At 52.9% G+C, this 24767-nt stretch overlaps 1 protein-coding gene across 2 annotated transcripts; it reads left to right on the top strand.

Moving 5' to 3' along the window:
* The first annotated feature begins 646 nt into the window (after positions 1 to 646).
* eif3d (eukaryotic translation initiation factor 3, subunit D) lies at positions 647 to 24767 on the top strand. 2 transcript variants are annotated; one of them, XM_072492432.1, is made up of 15 exons: positions 647 to 771; positions 2845 to 2980; positions 5071 to 5116; positions 5556 to 5692; positions 6587 to 6675; positions 8367 to 8439; positions 8923 to 9038; positions 11188 to 11320; positions 14748 to 14895; positions 15081 to 15235; positions 16198 to 16283; positions 17947 to 18076; positions 19343 to 19485; positions 21080 to 21272; positions 22850 to 24767. In XM_072492432.1, the coding sequence occupies exons 2-15, from the start codon at positions 2858 to 2860 to the stop codon at positions 22952 to 22954; spliced, it is 1677 nt and encodes a 558-aa protein (XP_072348533.1). In that variant the 5' UTR covers positions 647 to 771; positions 2845 to 2857; the 3' UTR covers positions 22955 to 24767. The 2 variants fall into 2 exon arrangements, with proteins under 2 accessions (XP_072348533.1, XP_072348532.1); XM_072492431.1 differs by lacking the exon at positions 647 to 771 and adding an exon at positions 1096 to 1274.

The following is a 24767-nucleotide window of genomic DNA, read 5'->3' as shown; positions in this document are numbered from 1 at the left end:
GGCCGAATGGCCTAATCCTGCTCCTGTATCTTATGGTCTTATGAACTGCCCGACCCGCTGAGGGTTTCCGTCAGGTTCTGTTTTTTGCTAAAAACGGACACCCTGGTCATTGTTGCGTTACTGTTGGTGGGATCTTGCTGTGCACAAATGGGCCGCTGTGTTTCCTCGATGGCAATGGTGACTTTGTGGCAAAAGGTACTTCATTGGCTGTAGAGCATTTTGGGAATGATTTGGGAATGATGTGAGATTCCACCCCCCCCCCTTTCTTTCCCAGCTGATGGTTTAGATTCTTCCCACCTCTTTGCCCAGGCTGGCCCATTCCCCCTTCTTCCCCAGCTCTGGAATGCAGAATGCTGCCATTCCACCTCCGGCCAGCGGGTGGCGATAGAAGTGGGAGGTCAGTCTCAATGATACCGGCGGCCCCTCTTGCCGCTGCTCACACGCTCCTTGTCTTTGGAACCGCCGCCCGCCACGTTGCCGCACAGCCATAAAGCAGATTCACTGTCGCGCAGAATCAGAGAGGAGGAACCGTGAATATTTGTTTTTTTTTTAGTTCGGTCCGGTGGAAAACACGGATTTAAATCGGTCGAGGCTTTGAAATATTGATTTAAAAACAGTGAAGTCGAGGTTTATTTTTACGACAGTGGTCCGATCTGCTTTCTGACAGTGTGGCAGCAGGGCCGTAAAGTGGATTCGGGGAGGCACCTTTTAACCGAAAGGAAGTTGCTTATTTGGAGCCCACAGGCATCGCTGGACCAATTTATATCCAAGGTCCGTCGAAAAGCCGACGTTTGAACGTCACAACGGCGAGGGGTGGTTCACGGCAGTGTCGCACAGCGGGCGGGCCCGGTTCACGGCAGTGTCGCACAGCGGGCGGGCCCGGTTCACGGCAGTGCCGCACAGCGGGCGGGCCCGGTTCACGGCAGTGTCGCACAGCGGGCGGGCCCGGTTCACGGCAGTGTCGCACAGCGGGCGGGCCCGGTTTACGGCAGTGTCGCACAGCGGGCGGGCCCGGTTCACGGCAGTGTCGCACAGCGGGCGGGCCCGGTTCACGGCAGTGTCGCACAGCGGGCGGGCCCGGTTTACGGCAGTGTCGCACAGCGGGCGGGCCCGGTTTACGGCAGTGCGGCGGCGCCGGGAGGTTTTTGGAATTTTCCTCCGCGTTTCCAATCCGGCGGCATCGGGCCCGGAGGAGCCGCGGAACCGGGAACCCAGCGCGGGGGCGGCTCGCGGCGGCGGCGGGAGTTCCGACAACCGGAAATTTCACCCGGCGGGTGCGTCAAACCGGCAAAAATATCCGCTTTTTACACCCCCCCCCCCCCGGCGCATCGGCTGCGTTTATACAGCGTCAGGGGTTTGCGTTTATGCAGCGTCAAGGGGCTGCGTTTATACAGCGTCTGGGGTTTGCGTTTATGCAGTGTTGGGTTTGCGTTTATGCAGCATCCGGGGGCTGTGTTTATACAGCGTCAGGGGGCTGCGTTTATACAGCGTCAGGGGCCTGAGTTTATACAGCGTCAGGGGGCTGCGTTTATACAGCGTCAGGGGCCTGAGTTTATACAGCGTCAGGGGCCTGAGTTTATACAGCGTCAGGGGGCTGCGTTTATACAGCGTCAGGGGGCTGCGTTTATACAGTGTCGGGAGGCTGCGTTTATACAGCATCAGGGTCTGCATTTATACAGTGTCTGGGGTCTGCGTTTATACAGCGTCAGGAGGCTGCGTTTATACAGGGTCAGGGGGATGCGTTTATACAGCGTCAGGGGGCTGTGTTTATACAGCGTCGGGGGGGCTGCGTTTATACAGCGTCGGGGGGCTGCGTTTATACAGCGTCAGGGGGCTGCGTTTATACAGCGCCGGGGGCTGTGTTTATACAGCATCAGGGGGCTGCGTTTATACAGCGTCAGGGGGCTGCGTTTATACAGCGTCAGGGGGCTGCGTTTATACAGCGTCAGGGGGCTGCGTTTATACAGCGTCAGGGGGCTGCGTTTATACAGCGTCAGGGGGCTGCGTTTATACAGCGTCAGGGGGCTGCGTTTATACAGCGTCAGGGGGCTGCGTTTATACAGCGTCAGGGGGCTGCGTTTATACAGCGCCAGGGGGCTGCGTTTATACAGCGCCAGGAGGCGGGGGCTGTGTTATATAGCGCCCAGGGTTTGGGTCTGTGTTTATATAGCGCCCGGGGTCAGCAGGCTGTGATAATGTGGCTATCCCTGTGTTAGAAATAAAGTTTTTTTAATATAAAGATCCCTATTTGTCAGTGAATTCGCTCCTGGGGAGAATTCCTCGCAGTTTCCAAATTGCAAAGTTGTTGGGGCTTCCTAACACAAACTGGGGTCTAATCCGGTATCCAAACACATTGAGATCTCCCAGGCTGTGCAGCGAAATAGTGGCCATCGGATCATTTACATCCAACTCCGAGAGACGTCTGTTTCGACATCTCTCTCTTTTTAAATTTAGAATCAGTACTCTATTTTTCCCCCCCCAATTAAGTGGCAACTTAGTGTGGCCAATCCACCTACACTACACATCTTTGGGTTGTGAGGGTGAGACCCACGCAGACAGGAGGAGAATGTGCAAACTCCACACGGAGACATCTCTTTCTCTCGGTAGCCCCTGCAGCGCTCTCACAGTACTGCAGTGGGAGTCTCGGCCTGGATTTTATGCTTAAGAGTCTCTTGAGTGGGACTTGAATGCACAATCTTCAGGTGAGAGGATTACCCAGCAATACTCAGGGGTGACAGTGGTGGGGGGGCAGTGGTGTAAGGGAGCCTGTGAGTAAGGTCGTCCGGGGTGGACGCTGCTCTCTCCCTCTCTCTGTTCATTTATTGTTTGGGTGTCTCGTTGCAGCTGATTGTAGAAGATGGCGAAATTCCTGACCCCTGTGATCCAGGATAATCCGTTCGGATGGGGACCGTGTGCAGTCCCAGACCAGTTCAAGGATATGCCCTACCAGCCATTCAGTAAGGGCGATCGTCTGGGAAAGGTAGGCTGCCACCTCGGGGCCCCATACCTGGAGCAACAAGGACCTGTGTGCAATGACTGACTGATCAAGAACATGTGTATGAACAAGAAGTGTATAAATGTTAGGTTTAGCAAACTGTCATTGTCATCTGCTCACCTCTCGGATACACACTGCAAGAAACTAGCAGGTCTCCTGTGCCATTGCCCCTGGGTGGCTAGGCGGGTAGAATTGGCATCTGTGTTATGGGAGGTGGAGGGAGCCGGGAGGAATGAAGCAGAGGGGATTGGGGTCAAGACAGTCATTTACGGCACAAAGGAAGGCCATTTGGCCCACTGGGTCCATACTAGCTCCCCGCAGAGCAGTCATGTCCGTTCACCCCTCCGCTTCATCTCTGCAAGCTTATTTCCAAGTCGTCATAGAATCCCTACAGTGCAGAAGAAGGCCGTTCAGCCCAACCAGTCTGCACCGACCCTGCGAAAGAGCATTTTACCCAGGCCCACACCCTGCCCTATCCCCGTAACCCCACCTAACCTGCGCAGCTTTGGACAGTGGGAGGAAACCGGAGCACCCGGAGGAATCTCACGCAGACACGGGGAGGACGTGCAGACTCCGCACGGTCGCCCAGGGCTGGAATTGAACCCAGGTGCTGTGAGGCAGCAGTGTGAAGTTCGCACTGTCGCTTCACAGCTCCAGGGCCCCAGGTTCGATTCCCGGCTTGGGTCGCTGTCCGTGTGGAGTCTGCACGTCCTCCCCGTGTCTGCGTGGGTTTCCTCCGGGTGCTCGGTTTCCTCCCACACGTCCCGAAAGACATGCTGTTAGGTGAATTAGGCATTCTGAATTCTCCCACTGTGTACCCGGACAGGCGCCGGAATGTGGCGACTAGGGGATTTTCACAGTAACCTCATTGCAGTGTTAATGTGAGCCTACTTGTGACAACAATTAGGATTATTATAAGTGATTCGGAAGGCAAATGAGAGGTTTTGTTTATTGCGAGGGGGGTGGAATATAAAAGTTGGGATGTTTCACTACAGTTGTACAGGGCATTGGTGAGATCACATGCGGAATACACTGTACAGTTTGCATCTCCTGATTGAAGAAAGGATATGAATGTGTTAGACGCTGTTCAGACAAGGTTCACTCGACTGATACCCGGGCTGGGGGTGGGTTTATCTAATGGGGAAAGTTTAGACCGGCCGAGCCTGTATTGAGTGGAGTTTAGGAAATCGAGAGGTGATCTTATTGAAACATGTAAGATGCTCAGGGACTTGACAGGGTGGGTGCTGGGAGGATGTTTGCTCTTGTGGGAGAGTCGAGGGGCACAGTTTCACAGAATTGAAAAGAATACTTTTCCCTGATGGTCGTGGGTCTTTGGAATGCTTTCCCGGAGAGGCTGTGTCAATGAATATTGTTACGGTGAGGGCAGCTAGATTCCGGAGTTCAAGGTCATTGGGAGCAGGTGGGAATGTGGAGCTGAGGCCACAATCCGCTCAGCCAATGTCTTATTGAGCAGTGGAGTGGTCTTCCCCTAATCTACACTCCTGTGGACAGCACGTTCACTGCGTTAAAGAACCATTCTTCCCCTCATTACCTCGCATCTCCTGCCCCAAATCCTAAATCTGTGTCCCTGGAGTTGCTGCGAGTGAGACCGAGTGTGACAGGGGCAGTGTTGTAGGCAGCGTGTGCTATCGGTGCAACCTCAGCTCGTGATTAGCAGCAGAGCTCTGTATTTTCTCCTTAACCAACTTTGGGAGAGTCCGATCAAGGGGATGAAGTGGTCTGCACGTTCTCCCCGTGTGTGCGTGGGTTTCCTCCGGGTGCTCCGGTTTCCTCCCACAGTCCAAAGATGTGCAGGTTAGGTGGATTGGCCATGATAAATTGCCTTTAGTGTCCAAAATTGCCCTTAGTGTTGGGTGGGGTTACGGGGATAGGGTGGAGGTGTGGACTTGGGTAGGGTGCTCTTTCCAAGAGCCGGTGCAGACTCGATGGGCCGAATGGCCTCCATCTGCCCTGTAAATTCTATGATTCAGACACTGGCACTTCAATGTGAATGTGTAATAATTGAGAATGTGGCGAGTTACTCTCTCAGCGTGTGTAACAATTTATATTTGCAGGTTGCTGATTGGACAGGAGCAACGTATCAAGATAAGCGGTACACCAGTAAGTACGAGTGCGTACAAGAGGATGTTTTCTAGAACTAGGGGTCTCGTTGAAAATAAGTGGGCGCCCATTTAAAACGGAGATGAGGTGAAATGTTTTCACTGAGGGCTGTGAGTCTCCGGAGCTCTTCCTGGGAAGGCGGTGGAAGCCGAGTCTTTGAATGTTTTTAAGGCGAGGTGGATGTCTTGGTTAACAAGAGGGTGAAAGGTTATCGGGGGGGGGGGGGGGGGGATGCAGATTTGAGGTTATAATCAGATCAGTCAAGATCTTAATAAATGGCGGTGCAAGCTCGAGGGGCTGAATGGCCTCCTTGTTTGTGTGTCATTTCTAGACGCTGCCTATCTCAGCAAACAGCCACCTGGTTCGACGTCTTTCCAATGTCCAAAGATATCGAGCAGCTTCACTGTTCCTGCTGACATGCTACCTCCTCCTCCCACAGATAAATACTCCTCCCAGTTCGGAGGCGGAAGCCAGTACGCTTACTTCCATGAGGAGGATGAGACCAGCTTCCAGCTCGTCGATACCGCCCGCACGCAGAAGACCGCGTACCAGAGGAACCGCATGAGATTCGCTCAGGTAAGCGCCTGGCTCTGCGTGTTATCAGGTGGGGAGGGGTTTCTTGACGCAGCGCATGCAGGCGAGGGTGGGAGCCCGGCATCAGATCTGAGCAAGTCAGACCGGCAGCACAAAAAATGGGGAGAGCCGAGAGACCCATCCATTCAGACAGCATCGGTGAAGAGAGAAGGTTTCAGCTCTGTGACCTTAGAGATGGAGCGCGGTGGTGCAGTGGGTTAGCACTGCTGCCTGACGGCACCGCGGACCCGGGTTCGACCCCGGGTCACTGTCCGTGTGGAGTTTGCACATACCCTGCACATCTTTGGGGGAATGTGGATTGGGCATGGTAAATTGCCCTTTAATTAGAAACATTTATTTTTAAAAACGAGGTGGGGCATGTCTTGAGTGAGTGCAGAGCCAGTGATCTTTTTGCTTGTGATTTATCAATGACAGACGAGGTCATGGTTCGGATTCACGTCGTGTTTGGTTGGACAGTGCAGACTAGCCTGGGTAAAGCAGGTTTAACAAAGCCACAGGGAGGCCTTCCTGAGAGAGAGCTGAGCTGATTAGCAGGAGGGAAGCTCGTCTTCAGATATTCCGAATGAGAAATGCCACTCCCGCTCTCCTCTAACTCATTTAAAATTCTTGTTCTTGAACCCAACCCTAACCAGAATGTGAACAAGTCCCTGTTTCCATCATTATTGACCCATGCATTTCTTTTGGGAAGAAGGGGATGTTGTCTGCATGATTTATGAAGAGGTTTGAGAGATTAAACTGGGTGTCTGTCAGTACGGGAGACCTGCGGGTCGTATGTGTTACTGAACAATTTGTCCACGAGTAAAATGGCTTTTCGCTAAAGAATGTGCATGCTGCTGTTGATTCAGCGCCGGTTTAACTCTGCTTTCCTTATCGCAGCAAAGAAACATGCGACGGGAGAAGGATCGTCGTCAGCTGCTGCAGTTTAACATGCAGACGCTTCCGAAAAGTGCCAAGCAGAAGGAAAGGTGAGTAAACGAATGCCACTGCTGTTTGTCCAATCCCCTGTTCATTGCTGTGCTATTCTCCCTTCCGAAAGAAGTCCAACATTGCCACCGCTAACTATCTCGAGTCGATAAACTCCGCTTCAGATATTCCCATCGAGTAACGGCCCTCCCACTCTCCTCTAACTCACTGAAAATTCTTGTTTTATGATCCAAATTTTTTACAAATTTAGATTACCCAATTCATTTTTTCCAATTAAGGGGCAATTTAGCGTGGCCAATTCACATACCCTGCACATCTTTGGGTTGTGGGGGTGAGACCCACGCAGCCACGGGGAGAATGTGCAAACTCCACACGGACAGTGACCCAGGGCCGAAATCGAACCCGGGTCCTCAGCGGCGTGAAGCAGCAGTGCTAACCACTGCGCCACCGTGCTGCCCTTATGATCCAACCCTGACCAGATGTGAATAAGTGTAACATTGTCCCTGTTTCCATCATTATTAACACATGCGTTTCTTTTGGGAAGAAGGGAATGTTTTTTTTCAATATAAATTTAGTGTCCAATTCATTTTTTCCAATTAAGGGGCAATTTAGCGCGGCCAATCCACCGACCCTGCACATCTTTGGGTTGTGGGGGTGAGACCCACGCAGACACTGGGAGAATGTGCGAAGGGAATGCCAATGTGAGCTGGTATGTCGGGGGGTGCGATGAATCTGCAGGATGCCACCTAGCACTGTTGGAAGAACATTTCTTTTTGAAATATCGACGTGCTCCGTTTATGTGTTAATAACTCTGGGTCAATGTAGATTTTCCCCAACCTCGGCTGTGTCTCCCAATGCCTTAAAAAAAAAATGTATTTTATTACCAGCATGTATCAAAACAGGTTACGACACATAAACACCCCGGGAAACATACTTCCCAGCAATCAACTATACAGTCTGAACAAATTTCCCCCCCTCTTTGATCCTCCACCCCCCCCTCCTCCCCTCCCGCAATGAACAGCTCCTCAAACACAGTCACAAACATCCCCCACCTTCTCTTAAACCCCCATACAGAGCCCCTTAACTGTTATTTCATCTTCTCCAACCGCAGGAAGTCATACAGGTCACCCAACCATGCTGCTACCCCGGTAGCAATGCCGACCGCCACTCCAGCAAAATTCGACATCGGCCTTCCTCCTCTCCATGAGCTCCGGCTTCTCTGAAACCCCAAATATCGCCACCAAAGGGTCCGGGTCCACTCCCTCCTCCGCTGTGCTGGCTAAGACCGCGAACACTCCCACCCAGAACCTTCCCAATTTTTCACAATCCCAAAACATGTGCGCCTGATTCCCTGGCCCCCGCTCACACCTCTCACACTCATCTTCTACCCCCTGAAAGAACTCACTCAAGTCATATGCACCCTGTGCACCACCTTAAACTGTATCAGAATCATCCTTGCGCAGGAGGAGGTCCCGTTTTCCCGACGCAGTGCCTCGCTCAATGCGCCCCAATTGATGTGTCTCCCAATGCTGGGCACTCGAGGGTGACCAACAGGATTGGGCCTTTGACCGTCAGGCTTTTCTGGGTTGAATAAGCCAGCTGATGCGTGGACACGAAGCTACCCAGGCAGCTCGGCCACCGGGCGACATTTTCTTTTATCGGGAATTTTAACGGCGCAGTTTGGGATGTTCCTTTCCACCTGAGCCAAGTTCTGTTCCTCGTCTCATTCCAGGGATCGCTTGCGTCTCCAGAAGAAATTTCAGAAGCAGTTTGGCGTGCGGCAGAAATGGGACCAGAAGAATCAGGTCAGACTCTTCAAACATCAGCAGAGCGAGAGTCCCCGTCTGTGTGAAATCCCCCGAGTGTCTGAGTATGGGGTCACGGAGGGAGAGGGGCCTCTCGCACACTTCACACTCCGCTGCCTGTGTGTGGCCGGTATCCGGCTTTTATCAAGTTACGGCAGCCACCACCACAATTATTATTCTGTGGCTCTGGGTGTTTTTTGTCTGATAACAGAAATGTAAGACACCTCCAGAATGTTTAAGTACAAGTTGTTCTAAGACATGCCTTCAGCACGGGCATTATGGGAAAGTATCCACAGAAGACGGATTTCCAATTGCATCCTGCTGAAATGTTTTCCTGATGTTTTAGTTTGTTGTGGCAATTAAGTGAGAGATCTCCAGTTGCCTGTGTTTCAATGTTTGATCCCTGCACGAGGAACGCAGGGGCTCAGTTACAATCCCCCTTTGCTGGGGTTGCTCACACATCCCCCTGTTTGCCATGTACAGCTGAAGCCGAGAGATTCTTCTGTTGAAGTGCGGAGCGATTGGGAGGTGAAGGAAGAGATGGACTTTCCTCGGCTGATGAAGATGAGATACATGGAAGTGGCTGATCCCGGCGACATGTGAGTGTTTCCCCAATAGATATCTCCCCTTTCCCTGACCTCCTCATCCCCACTGCCCACGCCCAGTCACCGCAGCGTGGGCTGTATCTGCGTGCCGTAATGCCTCTGCAATCCACCTCTGCAGCTCTGCCTTTGAGGTCTTGAGGCTCCAAAGGTTCCCTGAAAGAAAAACAACCTGCCTTTGTTTTGTTCTGGCTACAATTTCAAAATTTCTGCTCCCATACATACTTTCGTGGAGTACTGAGGGAGTGCCGCACTGTCAGAGGGTCAGTACTGAGGGAGTGCTGCACTGTCAGAGCGTCAGTACTGAGGGAGTGCCGCACTGTCAGAGAGTCAGCACTAAGGGAGTGCTGCACTGTCAGAGCGTCAGTACTGAGGGAGTGCTGCACTGTCAGAGCGTCAGTACTGAGGGAGCGCTGCACTGTCAGAGCGTCAGTACTGAGGGAGCGCTGCACTGTCAGAGCGTCAGTACTGAGGGAGCGCTGCACTGTCAGAGCGTCAGTACTGAGGGAGCGCTGCACTGTCAGAGCGTCAGTACTGAGGGAGCGCTGCACTGTCAGAGCGTCAGTACTGAGGGAGTGACGCACTGTCAGAGGGTCAGTACTGAGGGAGTGCTGCACTGTCAGAGGGTCAGTACTGAGGGAGTGCTGCACTGTCAGAGGGTCAGTACTGAGGAAATGCTGCACTGTCAGAGGGTCAGTACTGAGGGAGTGCCGTACTGTCAGAGGGTCAGTACTGAGGGAGTGCCGCACTGTCAGAGGGTCAGTACTGAGGGAGTGCCGTACTGTCAGAGGGTCAGTACTGAGGGAGTGCTGCACTGTCAAAGGGTCAGTACTGAGGGAGTGCCGCACTGTCAGAGAGTCAGCACTAAGGGAGTGCCGCACTGTCAGAGGGTCAGTACTGAGGGGGTGCCCCACTATCAGAGGGTCAATACTGAGGGAGTGCTGCACTGTCAGAGGGTCAATACTGAGGGAGTGCTGCACTGTCAGAGGGTCAGTAGTGAGGGAGTGCCGCACTGTCAGAAGGTCAGTACTGAGGGAGTGCTGCACTGTCAGAGGGTCAGTACTGAGGGAGTGCCGCACTGTCAGAGGGTCAGTACTGAGGGAATGCTGCACTGTCAGAGGGTCAGTACTGAGGGAGTGCTGCACTGTCAGAGGGTCAGTACTGAGGGAGTGCTGCATTGTCAGAGGGTCAGTACTGAGGGAGTGCCGCACTGTCAGAGCGTCAGTACTGAGGGAGTGCCGCACTGTCAGAGGGTCAGTACTGAGGGAATGCTGCACTGTCAGAGGGTCAGTACTGAGGGAGTGCTGCACTGTCAGAGAGTCAGTACTGAGGGAGTGCTGCACTGTCAGAGGGTCAGTACTGAGGGAGTGCTGCACTGTCAGAGGGTCAGTACTGAGGGAGCGCCGCACTGTCAGAGGGTCAGTACTGAGGGAGTGCAGCACTGTCAGAGGGTCAGTACTGAGGGAGTGCCGCACTGTCAGAGGGTCAGTACTGAGGGAGCGCCGCACTGTCAGAGGGTCAGTACTGAGGGAGTGCCGCACTGTCAGAGGGTCAGTACTGAGGGAGTGCTGCACTGTCAGAGAGTCAGTACTGAGGGAGTGCCGCACTGTCAGAGGGTCAGTACTGTGGGAGTGCCGCACTGTCAGAGGGTCAGTACTGTGGGAGTGCCGCACTGTCAGAGGGTCAGTACTGAGGGAGTGCTGCATTGTCAGAGGGTCAGTACCGAGGACGGCCAGTTTAGCTCAGTTGGCTGGTCAGCTGCTTCGTGATGCAGCAGCGTGGTTTCAATCCCCGCACCGGCTGAGGTTATTCCTGAAGGCCCCGCCTTCTCAACCTTGCCCCGCGCCCGAGGTGTGACCCTCTGGTTAAATCACCACCAGTCAACTCTCCCCCTCAAAGGAGGAAAAGCAGCCTAAGGTTATCTGGGACTGTGGCGACTTTACCTTGCTGAGGGAGTGCTGCACTGTCACTTCGGATAAGATATTCTACAGTTAAACTTGGGTCCCGTCTGCCCCGTGCGATGGACCTTTTGAAGCAGAGTCACATAATTCTCCCAGGTGTTCAGATATTTTTCCCTTCACCCATTCCACTAAAACAGACGAGCTGGTCACTGTCTCATTGCTGTGTTGGGTTCCTGTTCCCTCAGAGAGTGCTGTGGTACACTGGAGTACTATGACAAGGCATTCGACCGAATAACAACCCGGAACGAGAAATCACTAAGAAGCATCAAGAGGATTTTCCACACTGTGACCACCACTGACGACCCTGTCATCCGTAAGGTTAGTTCACAGCTCCGAGCTCGTCGTAAGAGGGGTCGGGGCAGTAATGCTCGGCCAGTTAATCTTAAGCCTCGCACTGATCGATGTTTGCTGGAGCTGAAACCCATGAAGGGAGATGGAGCTGAGGTACATGGTCGGCCCCCCACAATCTAACTGAAGAGCAGAGAAGGTGTTGAGTGACTTCCCCCTGTTCTACCTCGTGCAGTGTGGCCAGTCTTCATTTGAGTGTCATTTTGTTGCTGTGCAAACTCCAGTCAGCATTACTGCGTGGCAGGCTGGTCATCCTTCTAGAAACGTAGACAATAGGAGCAGGGCGAGGCTTTTCTGCCCTTCGAGCCTGTTCAGCCATTCATTAACATCCTGGCTGATCATCTAACTCCATAGCCTAATCCCACCTCTCCCCCCCCCCCCCCCCCCCCCCATATCCTTTGATCCCCTTCGTGGGCAGCACGGTAGCACTGGCTTTACAGCGCCAGGGTCCCAGGTTCGATTCCGGCCTGGGTCACTGTCTGTGTGGAGTCTGCACGTTCTCCCCGTGTCTGCGTGGGTTTCCTCCGGGTGCTCCGGTTTCCTCCCACAGTCCAAAGACGTGCAGGTTAGGTGGATTGGCCATGATAAATTGCCCTTAGTGACCAAAAAGGTTAGGAGGGGCTATCAGCTTACGGGGATAGGGTGGAAGTGAGGGCTTAAGTGGGTCGGTGCAGACTCGATGGGCCGAATGGCCTCCTGCACTGTATGTTCTATGTTCGCCCTATGTGCGGTACCAAACTGCTTCTTGAAAACATGCAATGTTTTGGACTCAACTACTTCCTGTGGTAACGGATTCCACAGGCTCTGGGTGAAGAAATTTCCCCTCATCTCTGTCCTAAATGGTCCACCCTGTATCCTCAGACTGTGACCCCTGGTCTGGACACCTCCACCATCGGGAACATCCTTCCTGCATCCACCCTGTCCAGTCCTGTTAGAATTTTGTAGGTTTCTATGAGATTCCCCCCCCACCTCATTCTTCTGAACTCCAGCCAATACAATCCGAACCGATTCAATCTCTCCTCATACGTCAGTCCTGCCATCCCAGTAATCAGTCTGGTAAACCTTCATTGCACTCTCTCTCGAGCAGAGAAGGAGACCAAAACTGCTCACAATACTCCAGGTGTGGCCTCACCAAGGCCCTGTGTAATTGCAGCAAGACATCCCTGCTCCTGTACTCGAATCCTCTCGCTATGAAGGCCAACATACCATTAGCCTTCTTTGCCGCCTGCTGTACCTGCATGCTTACCTTCAGCGACTGGTGTAAGAGGACATCGCACATTCGCCTCTCCCAATGTATAGCCATTCAGACAATAATCTGCCGTCTCGTTTTTGCTACCCAAGTGGATAAGATCCCATTTCTCCAAATTATACCGCATCTGCCATTCATTTACCCACTCACTCAACTTGTCCAAATCCTGCTGAAGGATCTCTGCATTCTCCTCACAGCTCACCCTCCCAAACAGCATTGTGTCATCTGCAAATTTGGAGATATTTCATTTTGTTCCCTCATCTAAATCATTGATATATATTGTGAATAGCTGGGGTCCCAGCACCGATCCCTGCAGTACCCCACTAGTCACTGCTGGGGCCCCAGCACCGATCCCTGCGGGACCCCATTAGTCACTGCTGGGGCCCCAGCACCGATCCCTGCGGTACCCCACTAGTCACTGCTGGGGCCCCAGCACCGATCCCTGCGGGACCCCATTAGTCACTGCTGGGGCCCCAGCACCGATCCCTGCGGTACCCCACTAGTCACTGCTGGGGTCCCAGCACCGACCCCTGCGGTACCCCACTAGTCACTGCTGGAGTCCCAGCACTGAACCCCGCGGTACCCCACTAGTCACTGCTGGGGTGCCAGCACCGACCCCTGCGGGACCCCACTAGTCACTGCTGGGGTGCCAGCACCGATCCCTGCGGTACCCCACTAGTCACTGCTGGGGTCCCAGCACCGATCCCTGCGGTACCCCACTAGTCACTGCTGGGGTCCCAGCACCGATCCCTGCGGTACCCCACTAGTCACTGCTGGGGCCCCAGCACCGATCCCTGCGGGACCCCACTAGTCACTGCTGGAGTCCCAGCACCGACCCCTGCGGTACCCCACTAGTCACTGCTGGGGCCCCAGCACCGATCCCTGCGGGACCCCACTAGTCACTGCTGGAGTCCCAGCACTGAACCCCGCGGTACCCCACTAGTCACTGCTGGGGTCCCAGCACCAATCCCTGCAGTACCCCACTAGTCACTGCTGGGGTCCCAGCACCAATCCCTGCAGTACCCCACTAGTCACTGCTGGGGTCCCAGCACCAATCCCTGCAGTACCCCACTAGTCACTGCTGGGGTCCCAGCACCAATCCCTGCGGTACCCCACTAGTCACTGCTGGGGTCCCAGCACCAATCCCTGCGGGACCCCACTAGTCACTGCTGGGGTCCCAGCACCGATCCCTGCGGTACCCCACTAGTCACTGCTGGAGTCCCAGCACCAATCCCTGCGGTACCCCACTAGTCACTGCTGGGGTCCCAGCACCAATCCCTGTGGGACCCCACTAGTCACTGCTGGGGTCCCAGCACCGATCCCTGCGGTACCCCACTAGTCACTGCTGGGGTCCCAGCACCAATCCCTGCGGTACCCCTCTAGTCACTGCTGGGGTCCCAGCTGCGATTCCAGCGGGACCCCATTAGTCACTGCTGCCAATTTGAAAAAGACCCACTAATTCCTACTCTTTGTTTCCTGTCTGCCAACCAGTTTTCTATCCATCTCCACACACGTACCCCTAATCCCATGCGTTTTAATTTTACACATTAATCTCTTATGCGGGACCATGTCAAAAGCCTTCTGAAAGTCCAAATAAACCACATTGGCTGGCTCCCTCTTGACAACTTTCCTAGTTACATCCTCGAAAAATTCCAGTAGTTTGTCAAGCATGCTTTCTCCCTCGTAAATCCATGCTGACTCTGTCCGATCCTGCCACTATTTCCTAAGTGCTCTGCTATAAAGTCTTTGATAATGGTTTCGAGAATTTCCCCCACTACCGACATCAGGTAGTGCTGGTCTATAATTTATCATTTGTCCACTCGATGTACATGAAGCTGTGTGTGTGCAATGTCCAGAACAGTCGGCCATCTGTTTGCATTGCTGCAGCCTCTGCAGGTGGTGTTTCCTAGATAGTGTTAGGTTGATGTTGCTGCACTTGTCCTCCGGAACCCTGGCTGTCTTGCGTCTCCGTTTAATTGTGCTCTGTCAAAAAGCGGAATTGGTTTGCTGGCCAGAGTCCTAACTCCGTATTCTCCCTCCCGTAAATGGAGTTTGAGGTTGTTGGCTGTCTCTTGTCTAATTGAACGAAAGCTATTCCCTGTGCCGTGGTTTTGGAGTGAGTGGCTGATTGTCTCCGTGTGTTAACAGCTGGCCAAGTCTCAGGGGAATGTGTTTGCAACAGACGCCATCCTGGCCACTCTGATGTGCTGCACCAGGTCCGTCTATTCCTGGGACATCATCGTGCAACGGGTCGGATCCAAGCTCTTCTTCGACAAACGTGACCACTCGGACTTTGGTAAGGAGAAAATTGCCGATCGCATTGTGTCAGATACGTTGCATTTTACCTCTTCCCCCTCTGCGCCGTGCACAGTAAAACCTCCCCTCGCTGAGAATCTTTTTTTATTGTCCGGCTGATGATTGGGTCTGATGGTCAGAGTGTGCGCCGCGGCTGCTTGTTAACTTGCTCTTTTTATCATCCAGACCTCCTAACGGTCAGCGAAACCGCGAACGAGCCCCCGCAAGATGAAGGCAATTCTTTCAATTCTCCCCGTAACTTGGCCATGGAGGCCACTTACATCAACCACAACTTTTCTCAGCAATGCCTGAAGATGGTGAGAAAAGGGACACCAAGTGACGTAAGCAACTGGTCTGTAAACCCTCGAGGTATAGCTTAAAAGGTGCCAAAGCGGCTGCGCTCCCATCCACCCCAGCCAAACCCAGTGATAGTGGCTGCGCTCAGAGGGAGGAGCTAACTCCGACAACACAATGCACGGGTGGCAATGTCCGCCCTGGTGACATTGGATGCCTCCTTCAAAAGCTGGAGACATAGGACAGCACGGTGGCGCTGTGGTTAGCCCTGCTGCCTCACGGTCCCAGGTTCGATCCCGGCTCTGGGTCACTGTCCGTGTGGAGTTTGCACATTCTCCCCGTGTCTGCGTGGGTTTCGCCCCCACAACCCAAAGATGTGCAGGGTAGGTGGATTGGCCACGTTAAATTGCCCCTTAATTGGGAAAAAATGAATTGGGTACTCTAAATTTATTTTTTTTAAAGCTGGAGACAGGACAAGGAGCACTGACAGTAGAGGACTTGTACGTCGATGACAGGATAGAGACTTTGGGGTGGGGGGGGGGGGGTGGAGGAACTGACAGAAAAACTACAGCTCCCAAAAGGGAACGAGTTGCGATACATGCGACTAAGGAATTTCCTCCACAAGAAGACAGCACAGCACTTCCCGCTGGACAGACTTCTGACCAAGGGCAGACTAAGGGTCTAACAAGGCACTAACTGTGCCAAACGCAAGGTTTTGTTCCTGTGTTTCTCAGGCTTGTTTTGGGATTAGGCAGATTCTCCTGTTCGGTCATTTTTGACAAGCGGAGCCTTTCCCGGGTTTGGAAAGGGTGGAATATTATCTGGAGTTTGGGTCCTTTGGTTATGTTGGGTGTTGGAGGACTCACTGTCCCCGGGGCGGTCAGCGTGCCGTCCCTGCGGCGGTCTGCGTGCTCTCTCTTGGGCCCGGATATATTTCTTCCGTTATTTCAGCTGCTGCCTTGTACGACCCGGTTTACACTCTCCTTTTTCTCTCTCTCCTCTCCCCTAGGGCGTTGAGAAATACAAGTTCCCAAATCCAAACCCTTTTGTGGAGGACGATGTGGACAAGAATGAGGTGGCTTCGGTGGGATACAGGTGGGAAAGGAACCTGCTCACTCCTCGAGCACGCGAATGAATTCACTGTGTGAGCTCACTGGATCTGACCCTCTGATTAATAACAATGTAAAGGATGGTTTGGGCAAGTGACTTAACACGATACGAGATGATGCTTCCACCAGCAAATCCATAGAATCCCTACAATGCAGAGGGGGGCTAATCAGCCCATCCGGCCTGCACCGACCCTACCTAGGCACACTCCCCCGCCCTATCCCTGTAACCCCGCGCAGGGAGAATGCAAATTCCACATGGACAGTGACCCGGGGCCAGGATCGAACCAAGGTCGTCGGCGCTGTGAGGCAGCAGTGCTAACCACTGTGCTGCCCCATAGGACTTTTGAAATGGAAAGAAAAGTACAGTGGGTGTCCAAAGAGACTTTCGGGTTCAGGTTCAAAGATATTTTAAAATGCCAGGAACAAATGCAGAAAGAATCAAGATGTCTAATGGAATGCTAGCCTTTATATCTAGAGTATCGGAATATAAAGACACAGGGGTTATGCTGCAGCTTTACAAAACCCTGGTTAGGCCTCACTTGGAGTCACTGGGAGCAGTTCTGGGCACCGCACCTCAGGAAGGATATCTTGGCCTTTGAGGGAGAGCCAGGTAGATTTATAAGAATGATACCTGGACTACAGGGGTTAAGTTCCGAGGAGAGATTGCACAATTTTGGCCTGTTTCTGCTAGTATTTAGAAAGTTATGGTGATCTGATCGAAGTCTTCAAGATATTAACAAGGAAAGACAGAGTAGACAAAGATAAACTATTCCCACTGGTTGGAGATTCTAAAACTCGGGGGCACAGTCTAAACATTAGGACCAGACCGTTCAGGAGAGATGTTGGGAAGAACTCCTTCACTCAAAGGGTAGTACCGGTTTGGAATTCTCTCCCATACAGCAGCTGAAGCTGGAACAGTTGTTAATGTTAAATCTGAGATAGATTTTTGTTGAGTAAAGATATTAAGGGATATGGGGCCAAAGGCAGGTCTATGGAGTTAGGTCACAGATCAGCCATGATCTCATTGAATGGCGGGACAGGATCGAGGGGCTGAATGGCCTGTTCCTATGAGACACCTGTGTGCAGCACTGGGTGATGAGGTCCTGAGTAGGGACAGCATCATGTGACGATAAGAACTAGTGCCTTGGAACGAACAGCTCTAACAACTGTCACGTTGGAATCCGCCACCTGCCCGCAGTCTCACAATGTTTTTAAAATATTCATTCTCGAGATGTGGGCGTCGCTGGCTAGACCAGCATTTATTGCACCTCCCTGGTTGCCCTCCGCTGCGGCTATTTCAGGGGACAGTTAAGATTCGGTCACGTTGGTGTGGACCCAGCATCACTCTTGGGGCCCATACTGGATAAAGGAAGGCAGCTTCCCTTACCACCATTTCTTTAATGATCATGGTCACTTTACTGATCCCAGCCTTGTATTTCCACATTTTGAGTTCACGTACCCAGCAGACATGGCGGGATTTAAACTCTTGCTTTCTGGATTATTTGTTCTGTATCCTGACCACAGCTTCTCTGTGCTCTTGACTTATAATCCCACTGACTACATTGATTAAATCTCATGTGGCTGATGTCCTTTTGACTGTAGCAGCGTGTCTCCGGCTCACTCAGTTCCCTCTGAATCGCTTCCTGCAGGTATCGAAGGTGGAAGCTGGGAGAGGACATTGACCTGATCGTGCGATGCGAGCATGATGGCGTCATGACGGGTGCCAATGGCGAAGTGTCTTTCATCAACGTCAAAACTCTGAACGAGTGGGACTCACGGGTAGGGACCAAGATCTCTCACGGTACTGCAATCTCCGAGTGACCACCGTAAACGCTGCTGTCACCAAAGAGTGTGTCAGTATTTACAGTGCCCCTGGGAGTATGTCAGTATTTACAGGAGGATCCCCGGGGGGAGAGTGTCAGTATTTACAGTGCCCCTGGGAGTATGTCAGTATTTACAGGAGGATCCCCGGGGAGAGAGTGTCAGTATTTACAGTGCCCCTGGGAGTATGTCAGTATTTACAGGTGGATCCCCGGGGGGAGAGTGTCAGTATTTACAGGGGGCCCCTGGGAGTGTGTCAGTATTTGCAGGGGGTCCCCGGGGACTGTGTCAGTATTTACAGGGGGTCCCCGGGGGGGGGAGGGGGGGTGTCAGTATTTACAGGGGGTCCCCGGGGAGTGTGACAGTATTTACAGGAGGATCCCCGGGGGGGGGAGTGTGTCAGTATTTACAGGGGGCCCCTGGGAGTGTGTCAGTATTTGCAGGGGGTCCCCGGGGACTGTGTCAGTATTTACAGGAGGATCCCCGGGGGGAGTGTGTCAGTATTTGCAGGGGGTCCCCGGGGACTGTGTCAGTATTTACAGGAGGATCCCGGGGGGAGTGTGTCAGTATTTGCAGGGTGTCCCCGGGGAGTGCCAGTATTTACAGGAGGATCCCCGGGGGGAGTGTGTCAGTATTTGCAGGGGGTCCCCGGGGACTGTGTCAGTATTTACAGGAGGATCCCCGGGGGGAGTGTGTCAGTATTTGCAGGGGGTCCCCGGGGACTGTGTCAGTATTTACAGGAGGATCCCGGGGGGAGTGTGTCAGTATTTGCAGGGTGTCCCCGGGGAGTGCCAGTATTTACAGGAGGATCCCCGGGGGGAGTGTGTCAGTATTTGCAGGGGGTCCCCGGGAGTGTGTCAGTATTTACAGGAGGATCCCCGGGGGGAGTGTGTCAGTATTTACAGGTGGTCCCCGGGGAGTGTGTCAGTATTTACAGAGGGTCTCCGGGGACTGTCAGTATTTTCAGAAGGTCCGGGGGTGGTGGTACGAGCGAGTGTGTCAGAATTATCGGGGGGTCCGGCTGGAATGGTTGGTGAGTGAGCTCTTGGCCGGGTAATCCGGTACTTTCCACGTTTGGACCATTTGTTAAGTGTTTGTAAGAACGTGTCTGGCCTCTTCGAGTCGGTTGTGGAGTTGATGTTAATAGTACGGTCGGGGCTCCTGGTATATTGCTGCAAGCTGTAGACTTTCTGGGGGACATTGTATTTCTGTTTCCCTGTGCAGTACTGTAATGGGGTGGAATGGCGGCAGAAGCTGGATTCACAGAGGGGGGCAGTCCTCGCCACGGAGTTGAAGAATAACAGCTATAAGCTCGCTCGATGGACCTGCTGTGCATTGCTGGCTGGATCGGAGTATCTGAAACTCGGGTAAGGACGCTGACCCAACAGTTTTGGAAATTTCTAACAGGTTTTTTTTTTAAAGTTCTGAATGTAGATGGAGCTTGGTGCATGAGTTTCAATGAATTGTGTTTAATTCCCAAACTTCATGCCTGAGATTTGGTTCCTCTTTGCTGCAAATATTCTTCTCAGCCGCAGCTGTGTCTTAAGTTATTGAGTTCAAGCCCCATCTACGGCCAGAACCACAGACTGTCAGACCCAGTGCGTTATTGAGAGCTTGCTGACTGTCAGGGTCAGTATTGAGTGAGTGCCGCACTGTCAGAGGGTCAGTACAGAGGGAGTGCTGCACTGTCAGAGGGTCAGTACTGAGGGAGTGCCGCACTGTCAGAGGGTCAGTATTGAGTGAGTGCCGCACTGTCAGAGGGTCGGTACTGAGGGAGTGCTGCACTGTCAGAGGGTCAGTACTGAGGGAGTGCCGCACTGTCAGAGGGTCAATACTGAGTGAGTGCTGCACTGACAGAGGGTCAGTACTGAGGGAGTGCCGCACTGTCAGAGGGTCAGTACTGAGGGAGTGCCGCACTGTCAGAGGGTCAGTACTGAGGGAGTGCCGCACTGTCAGAGGGTCAGTACTGAGGGAGTGCCGCACTGTCAGAGGGTCAGTACTGAGGGAGTGCCGCACTGTCAGAGGGTCAGTACTGAGGGAGTGCCACACTGTCAGAGAGTCAGTACTGAGGGAGTGCCGCACTGTCAGAGGGTCAGTACTGAGGGAGTGCCGCACTGTCAGAGGGTCAGTACTGAGGGAGTGCCGCACTGTCAGAGGGTCAGTACTGAGGGAGTGCCGCACTGTCAGAGGGTCAGTACTGAGTGAGTGCGGCACTGTCAGAGGGTCAGTACTGAGGGAGTGCGGCACTGTCAGAGGGTCAGTACCGAGGGAGTGCTGCACTGTCAGAGGGTCAGCACTGAGGGAGTGCCGCACTGTCAGAGGGTCAGTACTGAGGGAGTGCCGCACTGTCAGAGAGTCAGTACTGAGGGAGTGCCGCCCCGTCAGAGGGTCAGTACTGAGGGAGTGCCGCACTGTCAGAGGGTCAGTACTGAGGGAGTGCTGCACTGTCAGAGGGTCAGTACTGAGGGAGTGCTGCACTGTCAGAGGGTCAGTACTGAGGAAGTGCTGCACTGTCAGAGGGTCAGTACTGAGGGAGTGCTGCACTGTCAGAGGGTCAGTACTGAGGGAGTGCTGCACTGTCAGAGGGTCAGTACTGAGGAAGTGCTGCACTGTCAGAGGGTCAGTACTGAGGGAGTGCTGCACTGTCAGAGGGTCAGTACTGAGGGAGTGCCGCACTGTCAGATGTTATTGGAGGTTTGGGGAGTTCGTGTCGGTGTCCTGGGGTCAATATTTATCTTTTTGTGTGAAACAACATTTCGGTTAATTGTTCCCATCTGCTGCCGTCGCTTCCTCCTACAATTCACAAACTCTTAAAATGCCAGTTAAAGTAGGGCTCTAGGTGCCAACACTGTCAAACTGTGACCTGTCCTTATTCGGTCGCTGCAGTGTGGATCACAGCAGTGAATGTGTGACTGTTAGCCAGTGGATCCGTGCTCTCTCACTCCCTCTCTCTGTTTGAAGGTACGTGTCCCGATTCCACATCAAGGACTCCTCTCGCCACGTGGTCCTGGGCACCCAACAGTTCAAGCCCAATGAGTTTGCCAGTCAGATTAACCTGAGTATGGAGAATGCCTGGGGAATCCTGCGCTGTGTCATTGACATCTGCATGAAGTTGGAGGAGGGCAAGTACCTCATCCTGAAAGATCCTAACAAGGTGAGCTCTGCTGGGGGGAGTTGTGGGGGGGGTGCGCAGCTCCACCTCTGGGTCATACAGGAGGGACCAGTTGTTACAGTGTTTTGGTTGTGCTGTGCACCGATCGGTTTAAGGGGAAGCTGCATGAAAGAGGGATGGACAGTTAGGCGTGAGGCAATGGAGTGGGACGTGAGGCTCGTGGAGATCAAACATCGACTCGTTGGCTCGAATGGCGTGGTCGTGAATTCTGTGCCCTGTATTCACCGGGGAACTGCGCGCGCGGGTTTTTCATTGAGGGTCCAATTTCAGTGGGAAGCTGAATGATCAGCCACAATTGGATGCAGTTATCTGCATCCTCTTGTCAGTTTTCACTTTGATCAGCCTTGCGCTGTGTAACAATTGGAACGCTGAGCTGTGAATTCAGAGAGACTGAAAAAGTATCTGCAGTTCATGCTTGCCTTCATCGGCCGGGACATTGAGTTTAAAAATTGGCAAGTCATGTTGCAGCTTTATAGAATATAGTGTTCAATTCTGGTCGCCACACTACCAGAAGGATGTGGAGGCTTTAGAGAGGGTGCAGAAGGGATTTACCAGGATGTTGCCTGGTATGGAGGGCATTAGCTATGAGGAGAGGTTGAATAAACTCGGAACGACGTCGGTTGAGAGGTGACCTGATAGAGGTCTACAAGATTGAGGGGCATAGACAGAGTGGATAGTCGGAAGTTTTTTCCCAGGGTGGAAGAATCAATTACTAGGTTTAAGGTGCGAGGTTTTCAGGGGATGTACAAGGGAAGTTTTTTTACACAGAGGGTGGTGGGAGCCTGGAACTCGCTGCCGGGGGAGGTGGTGGAAACAGATATGATTGGGCAGCGCGGTAGCACAGTATTTAGCACCGTTGCTTCACAGCGCCAGGGTCCCAGGTTCAATTACCGGCTTGGGTCACTGTCTGTGCAGAGTCTGCACGTTCTCCCCGTGTCTGCGTGGGTTTCCTCCGGGCGCTCCGGTTTCCTCCACAGTCCAAAGATGTGCGGGTTAGCTGGATTGGCTATGATAAATTGCCCTCTGATTAGGTGGGGTTGCTGGGTTACAGGGATAGGGTGGAGGTGTGGGCTTAAGTAGGGTGCTCTTTCCGAGGGCTGGTGCAGTCTCGATGGGCCGAATGGCCTCCTTCTGCACTGTTGTTTTTTAAAATTCTAGTGACTTTTAAGGGGTGTCTTGACAAATACATGAGTAGGATGGGAATAGAGGGACATGAACCCTGGAAGGGTAGGGGGTTTGAGTGCAAGCGGGCAGCATGGTCGGTGCAGGCTTGGAGGGCCGAAGTGCCTGTTACTTACTGTAATTTTCTTGTTTATATGACTATTAGGCAGGAATGGGTGGGGGGCCCCATGTGGCTGGTTTATTTTTTTGGCAGTAGGCTGTGATAGTTGGGAGTGGCGAGGGTTCCCACGTGTGGCCATGGTGTGTGCAGGGGAGGTCAGAGCCACTGTGCAGAGTGGACGCCCCCTGCTGGTGCTGCCAACGCTGGTTGGTGTGTCACACTGAACTGTGCTGGTTTGCTGCTGAACCTGTCCTTCCGTCTCTTTCCCTGTCCGCAGCAAGTCATCCGTGTCTACAGCCTCCCTGATGGCACCTTCAGCTCTGAAGAAGATGATGATGATGACGATGACGACGACGACGAAGAGGAGGATGGCGCACAGTGAGGGGCATTGAAACCCTCCCACCCCCCGCCTCGAGGGGACTCTCATAGAATTGACCAGGTCTTACCGGCACCACACTCGTAGGCCAGGATTTTACAGCCCCTCCTGTCCCATGGGACGTTCTGCTCCCGTAGAACTAGACGGTAATTTAAATGTCCCAGCACATTCGCCGGGGAGCCGCACAGCGGCGGGGCCCTAACAACCTGGCCATAAGGTTCACTCAGTGTAGCAAGGTGAGGCATGAATACAAGTCATTCATTGTACACCCACTCAAACAAAACTCTGCTCGAGTCCTGCCCCCAGTAATTTTTATCCAGAAACCCTAACTCCTGTTGGGGTGGCGATTCTCTGCTACATCTTTCCAAGTGTCGTTACTCCAGTGTCAGCCCAGTCGATGAGTGTTGACTTGCAGTTTTACTGTGGGACTTGTCACAGCTGACCCAACCAGCAAAGGGCTACCCTCTGAACTGTTGACCCCATGTCCTTCCTTTACAGCCCCTGGTGGACCTACTGTGAGTTTCCAGCAACTTCTGTCATTACTCCTGCCCTCAGCTGAAATTCACTCAAACGCTTTGCAATTGGAGTCAGCTGGAAGTAGAAATTCTGACTGATATCTCTTGTCTTGCTTTCTCTCGGTCTCTGTTTCCCTCTCTCTCTCTCGGTCTCTGCCTCGCTCTCTCTCTCGGTCTCTTCCTCGCTCTCTCTCTCGGTCTCAGCCTCACTCTCTCTCTCTTGGTCTCAGCCTCGCTCTCGGTCTCTGCCTCTCTCGCTCTCTCTCGGTCTCAGCCTCGCTCTCTCTCTGTCTCTGCCTCACTCTCTCTCTCTGTCTCAGCCTCGCCCTCTCTCTGTCTCAGCCTCGCTCTCTCTCTCTGTCTCAGCCTCGCTCTCTCTCTCTCGGTCTCTGCCTCTCTCGCTCTCTCTCGGTCTCAGCCTCGCTCTCTCTCTGTCTCTGCCTCACTCTCTCTCTCTGTCTCAGCCTCGCCCTCTCTCTGTCTCAGCCTCGCTCTCTCTCTCTGTCTCAGCCTCGCCCTCTCTCTGTCTCAGCCTCGCTCTCTCTCTCTCTGTCTCAGCCTCGCTCTCTCTCTCTCGGTCTCTGCCTCTTCCTCGCTCTTTCTCACTGTCCCTCGGTCTCTGCCTCGCTCTCTCTCTCGCGGACTCCCTCAGGGCTACTAACACCAGTTGCAACCCCCCTTCCGGCTATTTCCCATTGGTCTCTCCTTGTACAATAGCGAGTGACGTTTGATCAGTCTGTGCACCGGGCTTGGACATCATGTTATTTAAATTCAAATCCTGACGGCTGAATCTTCAAATAGCAATAAATAAGAGGAAAAAAAACAGAATATTATTACAAACTGGTACAAGGGAGCATGCATTTAAAGAACTGCAAAGTAAACTTAAAACTGACATTGAGATGAAGAATCTAACCTGCTAAATGGGTCAGACGGTAGCGATGTTTAAAATTACGGGTTGGGTGCCGGGTTGTGAGTTACGGAGCAACAATACCTGGTGAGATTAATCACTCCCTTTCTTACGGTTTCAAATTTCTTCGCCAATTTGTCTTATTCCTCGCCACCCCCTCCCTTAACTTCTCCAATCCCAGAAGAGAGCCAGACAGTGTGGCCTTGACTGTCTCCTGAGTTGTAGATTGACGTCTTTCTCCAATTACAGTGTGTGAACAATGTGTAAGTCAAAGACCTCCTCTAATGAGGAGCCTCATTTGAAATGTGTTCAGGAAGGAAATTCCGATTTGAAGTTTCGAGGGAGGGGTTGAGTTGTGTACAACGGAAATGAGAATAAAAATTCCATTTTGAAGAGA

The sequence above is a fragment of the Scyliorhinus torazame genome, chromosome 29, assembly GCF_047496885.1.
Source record: "Scyliorhinus torazame isolate Kashiwa2021f chromosome 29, sScyTor2.1, whole genome shotgun sequence".
Taxonomy (NCBI): domain Eukaryota; kingdom Metazoa; phylum Chordata; class Chondrichthyes; order Carcharhiniformes; family Scyliorhinidae; genus Scyliorhinus; species Scyliorhinus torazame.
The sequence above is the reverse complement of the archived record's forward strand: the minus strand, read 5'-3'. Positions and strand labels throughout refer to the sequence as shown.

Bases quoted from the DNA above. Each gene is read 5' to 3' on its own strand.
- eif3d (XM_072492432.1), top strand. From the start codon at position 2,858: ATGGCGAAATTCCTGACCCCTGTGATCCAGGATAATCCGTTCGGATGG. The intron at 5,117-5,555 runs GTAAGTACGAGT...CTCCTCCCACAG, and splicing joins TCAAGATAAGCGGTACACCA to ATAAATACTCCTCCCAGTTC. The intron at 9,039-11,187 runs GTGAGTGTTTCC...CTGTTCCCTCAG, and splicing joins GTGGCTGATCCCGGCGACAT to AGAGTGCTGTGGTACACTGG.